Source organism: Mytilus trossulus, chromosome 14 (genome assembly GCF_036588685.1).
Source record: "Mytilus trossulus isolate FHL-02 chromosome 14, PNRI_Mtr1.1.1.hap1, whole genome shotgun sequence".
NCBI classification, from domain to species: Eukaryota; Metazoa; Mollusca; class Bivalvia; order Mytilida; family Mytilidae; genus Mytilus; species Mytilus trossulus.
In genome coordinates this window covers 12,327,835-12,339,835 of record NC_086386.1, presented here as the reverse complement: position 1 = coordinate 12,339,835, position 12,001 = coordinate 12,327,835, and the positions used below count along the sequence as shown (strand labels likewise).

The window sequence follows — 12,001 nt, the reverse complement described above, 5'->3', positions numbered from 1 at the left end:
GTCAACAGTGTAATAATCTGAACCACTTAACCTCCCACTTGTATGTCAGTTCCGTTATATTACCAAACAGCCATGATAGATTAATGTGACGATAATTAGGTCTCAGCAGCAAATTTGTGTAACAATTCATCACAACTGTCTAAAAAATTCAAACAAACTTACAAAGAAATCTAACAAAAGACTCCAACATAAAATGTGTTATAGTTTATAGTAATTTTTTTTACAAAAGAAAATGTCTGAACCAAGGCACGAATGCTACAGTTGTTATCCATTCGTTTGATGTCGTTGGACTTTTGCAATTTGATTAAGGACTTCCCGTTTTGAATTCTACTCGGAGTTCAGTACTTTTGTTATATTTCTTTTTTTCTCTTTTGACAATAATCAATATAGACTACGAACTAGACAAATCATCATAATTAACAAACATTCAAATTAGTAAATCTGCATTACATGAATTCCAATAAATAAAAGTAGTTATTATACTGATCATTAAATTCCCATTAAATACAATCTATAGTTTAACCGTAATCGAGTCATTAACCTCTTTTAGAAATCTATTAGTCTTCTTTCCACTTAATACATCTTAACTATATAAATAAAAACACAACACAAACTTATGTTGTTGACTAGCTCGAGTACTGCATATTGTGAGCTGCCGATTTAATAAGACAAATGATCAATATAAACATATTATACACTATACAATGTGAAAACAATAACATCATTGTTCAACAAAAATATATACTCATCAATGTTGACCTTCTGTATTAGAATAATTGAATAAATGAATGTTTCGTGGCCGCCCAGGAAAAACCCTTTTAGGAAACCTGTGTCCTTTTGTCCATGCCAACGAAACTCTAAGTGTTGGACCTCACTTATCAAATGAGAAAAAGAAAAACATAATTTTGTTTTTAAATATCGAAATAGAAAAAGAAAGCGAGTCATTAGGACTCAAGGGCTATGAAAAGTTTTGATACAAAAGTCTAAATACGATTACGTTTGTATAGCCAATCAACCTACATAAAAATCAATATATTTATCAAATACAAAATTATGCAAATCTTTTTTCCTTAAAAAACCCTTAAAAATACGATGTTCACAGTACGAAGTACAGGCTAGAATTAACTATATAAAACAGTCACTTTACAACCTAATTTTTTGGCGCCAAAAATTCCTACGCCTACACGTACATGTATTACACATGCGCAAGAAGACAATCAATTCCCGTTATACTTATGTGCCTCGGGAATTTTTTAGTCTTCTTTCCACTTAATACATCTTAACTATATAAAGAAAAACACAACACAAACTTATGTTGTTGACTAGCTCGAGTACTGCATAGAGCAACAAAGATAGAAAATTAAGAAAATAAATATACTACAAGCCTAAAGTTTTAGATACGGCTAACATACTTTCTACAGAGTCGGCTACGTAGCCGTCTTTGCTTGAATCACTTTTCCACCTACCATGGCGCTTCCAGCACCTTTCATTGACACCTGAATTTGCCGCCATAGTGGCACCACCAGACCTAAGAGAATGCAACCCAAGATTCAATTCAGGTGCAACTAGTCTTAATCTCTTAATAACACACTCCCTAGCAGTAGTGTAACTAATAGGTTTGTTAATACTAATTAATGCACATTTTTCCTTACTTCTGTACAAAGGTCGAAATAAAAACATATCACTATCCAAAACTAATTCAGCTAAACTTACATATCTAAAAAACATAGCATAAGGACAAGCCAAAGTATGACCTTTACAAATTAAAATTTCATCACCTGATCTGTACTGATCAGTCTTACTTCGCCTAATCTTAATAACTAAATGCTCTTCTTTTACGAAAAAATCGTTACATCTAAGCTGACTTAACTCATTAAAACGTAAAAAACCACTGAAACCTAGCAAAGTCATCAAAAGATCCCTAACTACCAGTAAATCTGTAGAAAAATGAAACATAGAACATAACCGAATTAAGATATCAGTAGTGACTGGGTCTTTCTTATTAACAACAGGTTTAGCAGTTCTTTTAGCTGATTCAACTAAATTTTCAACAAAAGAGTTATTTGTAGGGTCAATTTGACCACACATTTCATGTGCCCATTTAATTGAATAAACAGCAGATGATACCGTACTGTACGTTGATCCGGAATCTAACAAATTAGACAAATATAAAGCAATATGTATAGGCGAGGCAGGCATAGAAATTAAACAATGTTTACTAACAAATTTTTCCCACTTTAAAAAACCATAGTAATATTTTTTCACAGTACTGTCACTTCTGGATCCCAATAAACGTCTTGATAAGCTGGCAACCGAACTGTACAAAGGGTGAGTTTCATCAATTCCACTATGTACCACGGCGTCACGCACAAACTGCTCTTGCTTTATTCCTGTGCAAAAGAAATACAACAATCAAAATCTGATTTTAAAAGCAATCATTGCAAAATTCAAAGGATTTACTCCAAAAATACCATTATTACCTCTACCTCTTACAATTAAGTTTTTATTTGTAAGCCGCATTTTACTCTCAACAAAAGTGCAATTCGAATTGTGTAATAATGCCCAGAATGGAGCTGATTTCCAAAATGGAACAACAAGAGTACTGTCCGCGCTATCGTTGCATACTTTTCTAATGACCTTGGCTATCAAATTTGGCGGTGGCGCCAACCAGTTATTTTCTCCTTGCCAATTTTGCGTGAAAGCGTCAATAGCTTCAGTACCTTTGCACCAACATTTTGAATTAAACCTAAAACATTTACTGTTATAATCAGTAGCAAATCTATCTATAGAATGTTTTCCCCAAAGCTCATCAAGCATGTCAAACACATCAAAATGAATTCCCCAATCATCACAATCTGAATATCTACTTAAATTATCAGCTATTGTGTTTTGTTCCCGAGGAACCCATTGTGTCTTAATACTTATATTGTTTTCTGTGCACAATTCATTTAAATCGCAAGCAATCTCTTGAAGATCTAACTTTCTACTACCGTTCTTAATTATGCTTGTAACGTTTTTATTATCAGTATTCAGTTGAACTGTATGATTTTTCAGCATTGTAACAGAACTTTTAACTACTCTACTTACTGCTTCAAGCTCTCTCCATGTAGAGCTTTTAACACTTTCAGATACCGACCAGTTACTAGTCACAGTTATCAAACTGTTATAAGGAACTTCTAGACCACAATCAGTCATTTTCATAATACAATCAGAGTCACAGACAGACTCTGTATCAGCTGGGACTACATATCCCCCAAAGCCGACATCTGATGCGTCAGTATACGCCACAAAATCACAAAAATCTGACTCATGCAGATTAAAACCCTTTCTATTGAACTTTCTTAAGTTCTCAAACCAAAAATATAGCTCTTCAATAGCTACAGAATTCAATACTACAAGCGAGTTCCAACTTGCTCTCATTATAAGACAATTGTACAATTCTCGAGTTCTAAGTCTACAAACGTTTCACATTACAGACATCATTGATATTATCTGTCCAACAATACCAGCCACAAATCTAGCATTATACAAAAGCTTGCCTTTACCTACACTTATCAATGTTTTGTCAATAACCGAAAGAAGTCTTTCGACTCTCTCCTCGGTAATACTCAATTTTCCAAATTGCATTTCCCAAAATAACCCTATCCAAGTAATATTCTGTACAGGCAACCATATACATTTCTCTTCTGCTATTAAAAAACCAAACTCTGTCAAACTTTCTCTTACAAAAGTGCTAACACGGTTTGCGCAATCGAAATTACTGTCTCCGCCCAAACCATCATCTAAGTACATTAGGATTTTAAAACCTTGACTCCTCCAGTACTTAACAACTTCTTTTGTAAGTTTGGTAAATATATGACCAGCGCTAGCAATTCCAAAAGGAAGAACATTAAATACATAATATCTGGTTGTCCCTTCAAATTGCCAACTAAAACCTAAATACTTTCTGTGGTCTGGTAATATCTCTATGTGATGATAAGCACTTTTTAAATCAAAGCGAAACAGATAATTTCCTTTATTAAATAGTTGCTTGGCAACTGACCCATCTTCAAACTTAAATTGAAACTGATGTATGCACTCGTTGATATGTCTGCAATCTAGAACCAATCTAGGTTTTGCTGATCTGTTATATGCTACCGTTAGCGGATTTACTACATACGGTATTTCGTGTACTTCTGAAATACACTTCTTATCTAATAATTTAGAAATTTCACCATTTACAAAAACAGAATTATCTAAAGATGATTTATTATTTCTGAGAACACAACTGTCTGGAAGAGTTTTAAATGGTATACCATAGCCTTGCTCTATTACTTTTAAAATGTACTCACTTGTACCAGTCTCCTTCCATTTGTGTATTGCCTTATTTAATTTACCTACTGGTGTCAAAACATTCACCTGTAAATTTGAATGACCAGACGTCTGGTCATTACTCTCGTCATACCTGACTGAACCGTTAACACAATTGACCATTGTTTCGTTTACCTCTTTGTGAGCAGAATTCAATAAACGACTCCCCCCTTTTAACTCAAAACTTGATTTGTAACTCAAATCCCAAGCTGAATTACAACATTTATCAAAAATTTTACTTAACTTTGGTCGTTTCTTTTCAGGACACTCATTCTGCCAATGACCAGGCTTGTAACAATTATAACAAACACCAGGCTTCCTTGATACTGTCTGTCTATCTCTGCTTCCACTGGAACTCGCTGGTTTTACATAAGGCTCAGCGCGGGATCTCCTCTTTACTCTGTCTGCTTTGATCTTCCTTTCCGCTCTGTTTTGTGCTCGAAATATCTTTCTGTCATCTTCTGAATCGTCCGCCAAAGGATTTGCGGTATACTCCTGAACCAATTTCCACCCACATTCTGAAGAGTCTGCCATCTTTACTAATTTTTGCCGATAATTTAAAAGTTCAATACCTTCAGATATCTTCTGTTTAGCCCTCGCGGCAGATGGGTCTTTTGGCTCGATAACAGCTTCTGCTTCTTTCAACGCGACAGACACTTTCTGGTTGAACTTAAATTGATCTTCACAACTTTTCCTCTGAAATTTGTAACTGTCTGTTGATAAAAGGTCATTGTGAATACGGTTGAACTGTGCGTCCGAACGTTCCTTCTGTTGCTGGTCATAAACTTGAAATTTAGTAGTAAATAAACTGTCCAACTTAGATAAAAATTCATTCTGTGATCTATTTACTTCTTCACTAACGATACGCTTCACATTATTTTCTAAGTCATCCATAGCGTGACGGTGAACGGCACTCACAAAATACGATGTTCACAGTACGAAGTACAGGCTAGAATTAACTATATAAAACAGTCACTTTACAACCTAATTTTTTGGCGCCAAAAATTCCTACGCCTACACGTACATGTATTACACATGCGCAAGAAGACAATCAATTCCCGTTATACTTATGTGCCTCGGGAATTTTTTAGTATCATATCTATCTATGGTGTGTATCAGAGGGGGTAAACGCCATCGTAACACTATTAACACTGTTTATTGGATTAGGATTGGTATGTTTGGTATAATAGACACCATGTTATTCTTATTAAGTAAGTGATGGCATGAGTTAATTGGTTCTCTTTTTTGTTTTTTTTCTAGCATAATTTTTCAAATTCCATCACTTCTTTGACAAACGATATAATAATTTTGCGACCCATTGGGGTCAAAAGCTTTGTAATTAAGTGTCTATTCAATTATGTTACAACAAGATATTAAGTGTGGTCAATTAAAATTGGCATTTAAGTCGATGTGATTTCAATTATTACCCACACCTTTGAAGATAGTTGTATTAACAATATTGACAGTTATCACTCATACAGGTAGTTTATCAGTACTTTTACTTGACTCAGGAATAATTTGAAGTATGTGAAAAAGTGCGGGAATGATCAGATTGTAATATCAAAAGCTTTTAAAACACATTAAACGAATGGTAGATAAGAACTGTCATATTCATGAATTGATTTATACATTTTCTTATGATGATGTAAGGGTTTAACGACATTGACTGCCTTTACATGGTCGGACATTTTCTTATGTAGATTAGACCTGATTTTATAGCTAGCTGAACCTCTGATTTATGGTGTTGACATGAATATCAATCATGTAGATAAAGGAAGATGTGGTGTGAGTGCCAATGAGACAACTCTCGATCCAAATAACAATTTAAAAAGTAAACCATTATAGGTTAAAGTACGGCCTTCAACACGGAACATTTGGTAATTTTTATAAACTTCCTGCTTACAAAACTTTGAATTTTTTCGAAAAACTAAGAATTTTCTTATTCCAGGCATAGATTACCTTTATAGCCGTATTTGACACAACTTTTTGAAATTTTGGATCCTCGATGCTCTTCAATTTTGTACTTGTTTGGCTTTATAAATATTTCGATGTAGACGAGACGCGCGTCTGGCGTACTAAATTATAATACTGGTACCTTTGTTAACTAGTATGGAATCATTTGCAAGTGTAAATCTATATTTGGGTTACTGTTCTTTATTTATCAAAAGTTGTATGTAAATGATAAGTGATGAGCGGAGTCATCAAATTGTTACATTATAACTAGATAGAGGGGGTCTAAATAAATAAACCAATCAAAGATCAAAACAAGTTTCAGAGTAACGAAGAAACTTCCTACTCTATGGGAAGTGTGAATCCTCTGTTAGAGTATATGAAACCTGAGTTTGAGTATGGGTAATCAAACTGTTAATAAAAGGCAAATGGATTTAAAAAGCAACCTTTGAAAAGAACCTTATCGAAATTCTTGATTTGTTTAACTAAAAATAAACATGTTATATATATATGTTTTGTGTGCGTGCTTTCAATAACCAAAATACATTCCTTTTGGAACAAACGGTGCTGCTTGTCTCTTTATTTGTGAGGATAGATTTATATACTAGTTAGTGGTTTTCTTTGAAAATATGAAAGAAGAAAAGGTTTTCTTACGTTCAAGTATAGTGTACTTCCTTTAACAGGACCATTCAGTTTTTGTGAGCATCTTCAACTACTATTTGATTTGGTCTTAATGATTCGATTGCCAATGATGATATTCATTAATTAAGATCTAGACAAAACGCATGTCTGGTAAATAAAATCATAAGTCTAGTATCTTTGACGAGTGTTTGCAATTGCTGGGGATGATTCAATGCCACTGATGGTGGACCTAAATCCCCCCTCCCCCCCAGAACATCAGCCTATAGCTAGTAGTCAGCACGTTTAAATTGACACAAAGTTTAATTGATATGATTATTTTATATAAATGTATTTTTTTCTGAAATGTTGAATAAAAAGAAACTATTAGGTTAACAAACCTTAAACACGTTGCCTCAGACATATTTGGCATAAATTTCCGGAATTTTCAGTTTTTGCTGTTCTTCAAATTATAGATATGATTCCACTGTTTTACTTTGAGTGCCACAGACAAGTCTAAGACTCTTGAGTATATTAACTTGCATATGGAGAATATAGCTTCTAGTTGATACGCTTTTTCAGACCTGGTGATTTTTGGGTACATGGTTGCTGTTTAATAGATAGTTATTGAAATGGGAGCCATTAGTGGTAATGTCATCTTATCACAGGTCATAATTTGGTTGAACAAGATTTTATCTCTGTGTCAGGAATTTTAATTGAAATCTTCAGTTTGATGTTGCCACAGTACTTTTATCTTCTCAGGGATTGTACCAGCTAAAATCCGTCGGAAGGGGACGATAAATGGCTGACCCGTGTTAAGAGAGAGCCATATCTATTGCACGTTAAAGACACCTTTGTTGATTTCGAAAAAGAGTAGGCTAATGCCGCTACAAGGCAGCACTCGCACCCGCAAAGTGGAAAGGGATTAATATAAGTTGCAAAACTTGTTTCCCAATCCACTATAAATAAATATGTTTAAACTAAACTAGCTAACACATTATTCACTATATTTTTAACACAGTTAAAGTAGCAGTTACTTCATACTTATCCTGAGAACAAAGTTAAGCCATTAGGTTTTGTTGAAAGCGGTTACTGTACTTTTTTTTTGTTTTCTATCAGGTATCTAGTTCAATTTTATTTTTCTGTGTTGTTTCCATCAGTAACAATCGCATCTATTGTTTGTCCTATAAAACTGGGAATGATAACTTTAGCTGTCTCAACTGTATATGAGCTTAAAAGAGGGACGAAAGATACCAAAGGTACAGTAAAACTCATTAATCTAAAACAAACTGACAACGCCATGGCTAAAAATTAAAAAGTCAAACAGACAAACAATTGTACACATGACACAACATAGAAAACTAAAGAATAAACAACACGAACCCCACCAAAACTAGGGGTGATCTCAGGTGCTCCGGAAGGGTAAGCAGATCATGCTCCACATGTGGCACCTGTCGTGTTGCTTATGTGATAACAAATCCGGTAAATTGTCTAATTCGGTAGGTCTTACTTAACCTGATACATCTGTATTCATGACTAATATTTCATGTTTATTTCCAGTCATTTTACAATGGGAAAATTAATTATAGAAATTTATGTGTATATAAAAGGCTTATTGAAGGCCGAACAGTGACCTATAGTTGTTAATTTCTGTGTCATTTGGTCACTTGTGGAGAACTGAGTCATTGGCAATCATATCAAATTTTCTTTTTTTATAATTATTTAAATCTTTTCTCTTTATGAATTGACCTGCATATTTTTCCACAAAAACTATATGATGACATTTCAGTTGTATAATATATTTTAACTTGATATACAACTAAATATGCTTGATAATAATAATATGGGGAAACTAACAGCAAAACAAATTCAATGTGGACTAAAAATAAAGACAAATATACAATTTATTTTGTGATTTTATTATAGACATGTAATGTAAAATCTTTTTATACATTTCATAATAACTTGTTTCAGAAGTAATGAATTATTATTATATAGAGAATAATACATGGCAAAATCCGTATCATATGTCGTATCATCCCGAGACATCAATATCAGCCCCAGGGCCTGTAGGCCCGAGGGATGATATTGGTCGAGGGTGATACGTCATGTGATACGGATTTTGCCATGTATTATACGCTTTATCATATATTTCGACCGAAGAGTTTATATTATATGAACTGTTTTCTGATCCATAGCACTGGGTTACCTTCAGTTCTGCTTTTGTCTTGTTTCAAAGCTTTAAAATAACTGCTCAATTATTTATACGAAGCACTTAGGTAACCTTACAATCTGTTGTTTTGAAAATATTTTGTTTATTATTGTATTATTGAGTGTTTTGTATTTTTTATAGTTGCATTTAGTGTGCCAAAAAAATTGTTGTAAAAACTTTATGTTCGTGACGTTACATACCAAACAATGACGTCATTAAAAAAATTGACCTATTTTTAGAAGAAAAAAAAATCTTTTTTTTTTTAAATTTTTTTAATTTTTCTTTTTTTTTTTTTTAATAGAAAAAAAATTCTTAAGCAAAAAAAAACCTAAAAAACTGACTTGAGTTTTAAAATAAAAAAAAAAAAAAAAAGGTATGCGATACGGGTTTTACCATGCGATACGGGGTATGCGATACGGGGTATGCGATACGGGGTATGCGATACGGGTTTAGCCATGCGATACGGGGTATGCGATACAGGGTAGGTGATACAGACTGGAAAAAAGAACCTTTATTAGATATACTAAATAGCTGTATTTTGTACTAAATATATGATAAAGCAATTGATTGCATTGCATGCAAAGTACTCCGATATGTAACTGGCACAAATACAATAGAGATATCATTTTACAGCTTGCCATTACTTTGACATTAATATAACATCTTTTGTCTGATATATGGTTTTGTGTATTTTTTTCTTTCTTATGTAGATTAATTCAGGTTTTTTACTTTCTGAAATTTGTGTACTCCTTTATAAAATTATCTGCTGAACACATAAAAAAGAAAGGATCAAAACTTTAGCAATTTTTAAATCAAGCAATTACATTTACATGTATATAATACATGAACATATAGCATTGAAAGAAATAAGCAGAACACATGGCAGTATTACCTCCATGTGAAATAGTACAAAAACAAACACAACAACAAACAATAAATACAAAATCTATACATGCTACAAGAAAAATATTGTAAACAAAGATCTTGGATAAATTAAAAATGGACGGCAACTATGGACAATGAAAGTATGTTGACATAAGGAATTGTAACCATTCAACAGTTTAGCGTTCTAAATTTGCCCATCAAAACAATCTAATATTTGAAATACGTCAATCAATATTGGCTGGGTGTGATCACAATGCTGGCATACAAAAAGATATTTGCCGTTCTTACTTGTAATTGTGGAATCTTATAGAAAGGGAAAATATGGGCAAATTGTTATAGTGAAGTAAAGATAGGATTTTTGCATCATAAACACAAAAGGGAGACAAAAATAGGAAGAGAAATATTCCAAAGGAACAAAAGTCAACCCTCATTTACAATATACTTCAACATAAAATGTATACACTCTTTTAAGAGTTTAACATAGCATAATTACTTAAGAATACTTTTTTTTAAATATGAACTGGACGGAGAATTGAAAATATTTCTATCTCAAAAAACAAAATTATAATTACAAATACCCTCCATTTCTCACAACCAAAAATATAAATAATCACAATTTCCCCCGAACATTTCCCCTTTTTCTATTCAAGATGTGAAATATATATTAAAATGATTTATGAATCTATAAAACAAATTGAGAAAAATTGGAAATTGTGACAGTAATAGTTTTTAATGCATATTATATATCATTTATATTGCAAAGAAATGCAAAAAACATTTCAGTGCATTTAAATACATGTAACTCATAATCAACAATGAAATATGGAATGCTTTTGAAACAGTAACAGTTGGAACCCCATTTCTATGGAGAATCAATGCATTTAAATGGGGACATGTAGTTGGAACCCCCTCCCCCCCTTTTTTTTTAAATGGCTGGATCCAACCCCTGTTCTAGATATTTGAAAAATTAATGTAATCTTTGGATTCTAAATTATGCAAAACCTTAATTATGCTTTTAATTAAAATCAAAGATTCAAGGAAGTCTTCTTCTACCATATTGCTATCATTTTTCAAACAAAATAAAGTGGCAATCTGGTTATTTGAATTCTATTGATTTGATTATTTACAGAAATGATTCTTCTAACAACTTTTTTTAATGGTCAGATATTTTCTTTTAGGAACAAATTACTTTGTCCAATTAAGTTTACTATGTCACAGATTTATTATTATGTCAGAACATGTGACAATGTCACAAATTTATTACTATGTCATATGTTACCATAATGTGAAATAAACAATAATGTATAATAAATATACAACAAACTATGTGTAATGTACCACTCACTCACAATACACAATCATATACACTTGTAATAAACTGGCAGCCTCAAAAATAAGTTATCTTCACAAACAAAAGCAGTACACACATAAATGGAGTTCAATATTATTTATAAATAACCAGAAGTTTTCTCTTAACAAACGAGAGCAGTACACACATAAATGAAATTCATATTTATAAATGTATTTATACTGTTGTATTTTATAAGCTGTAAAGATGCTACCTATCACAGTTAGAATGATTCTGTCTCTGTATGGTCTTTATTCATTGTCTGTAATGGAAAAAAATAAACATGATAAAAACAAAATAACAAACAGAGCTTTACAACAGTGTTTCAAACTTTCTCAAAATTGTTCAGGTACATCATTTTTGTAATTAACTTAGATCATCAACACTCAAATTAATGAAAAGAAGATCTGTACTTACAGAAACATGTCTTTTATGATATAAGGGAATTTATTAAATACAAAGCATCCCTCAATAATAACCATGGTAATATTTCTCCAAAAAAAAAGTTTTAATAAAATATCACCAACAGTCAGTCATTGAGGTTAATAGACAAATATTTGTATATCTGTTGAACAAGGGAAGGGATGTGTAACAATACTAATTTTTAATCATTTTAATTAGCTCTTCTTTCATGAAAT

General features: G+C 32.4%; 1 protein-coding gene across 3 annotated transcripts in view; it reads right to left on the bottom strand.

Moving 5' to 3' along the window:
* Positions 1-9,691: 9,691 nt before the first annotated feature.
* LOC134697050 (serine/threonine-protein kinase Nek1-like) overlaps positions 9,692-12,001 on the bottom strand; it is a 46,622-nt gene continuing 44,312 nt past the window's right edge. For all 3 annotated transcript variants that reach the window (XM_063559066.1, XM_063559067.1, XM_063559068.1), the window contains one exon: positions 9,692-11,625. Coding sequence is in view for 1 of the 3 variants with exons in the window: in XM_063559067.1 (XP_063415137.1) it covers positions 11,615-11,625 (11 nt within the window). In the remaining 2 variants the exon portion in view is untranslated. The remainder of the gene's footprint in view (positions 11,626-12,001) is intronic.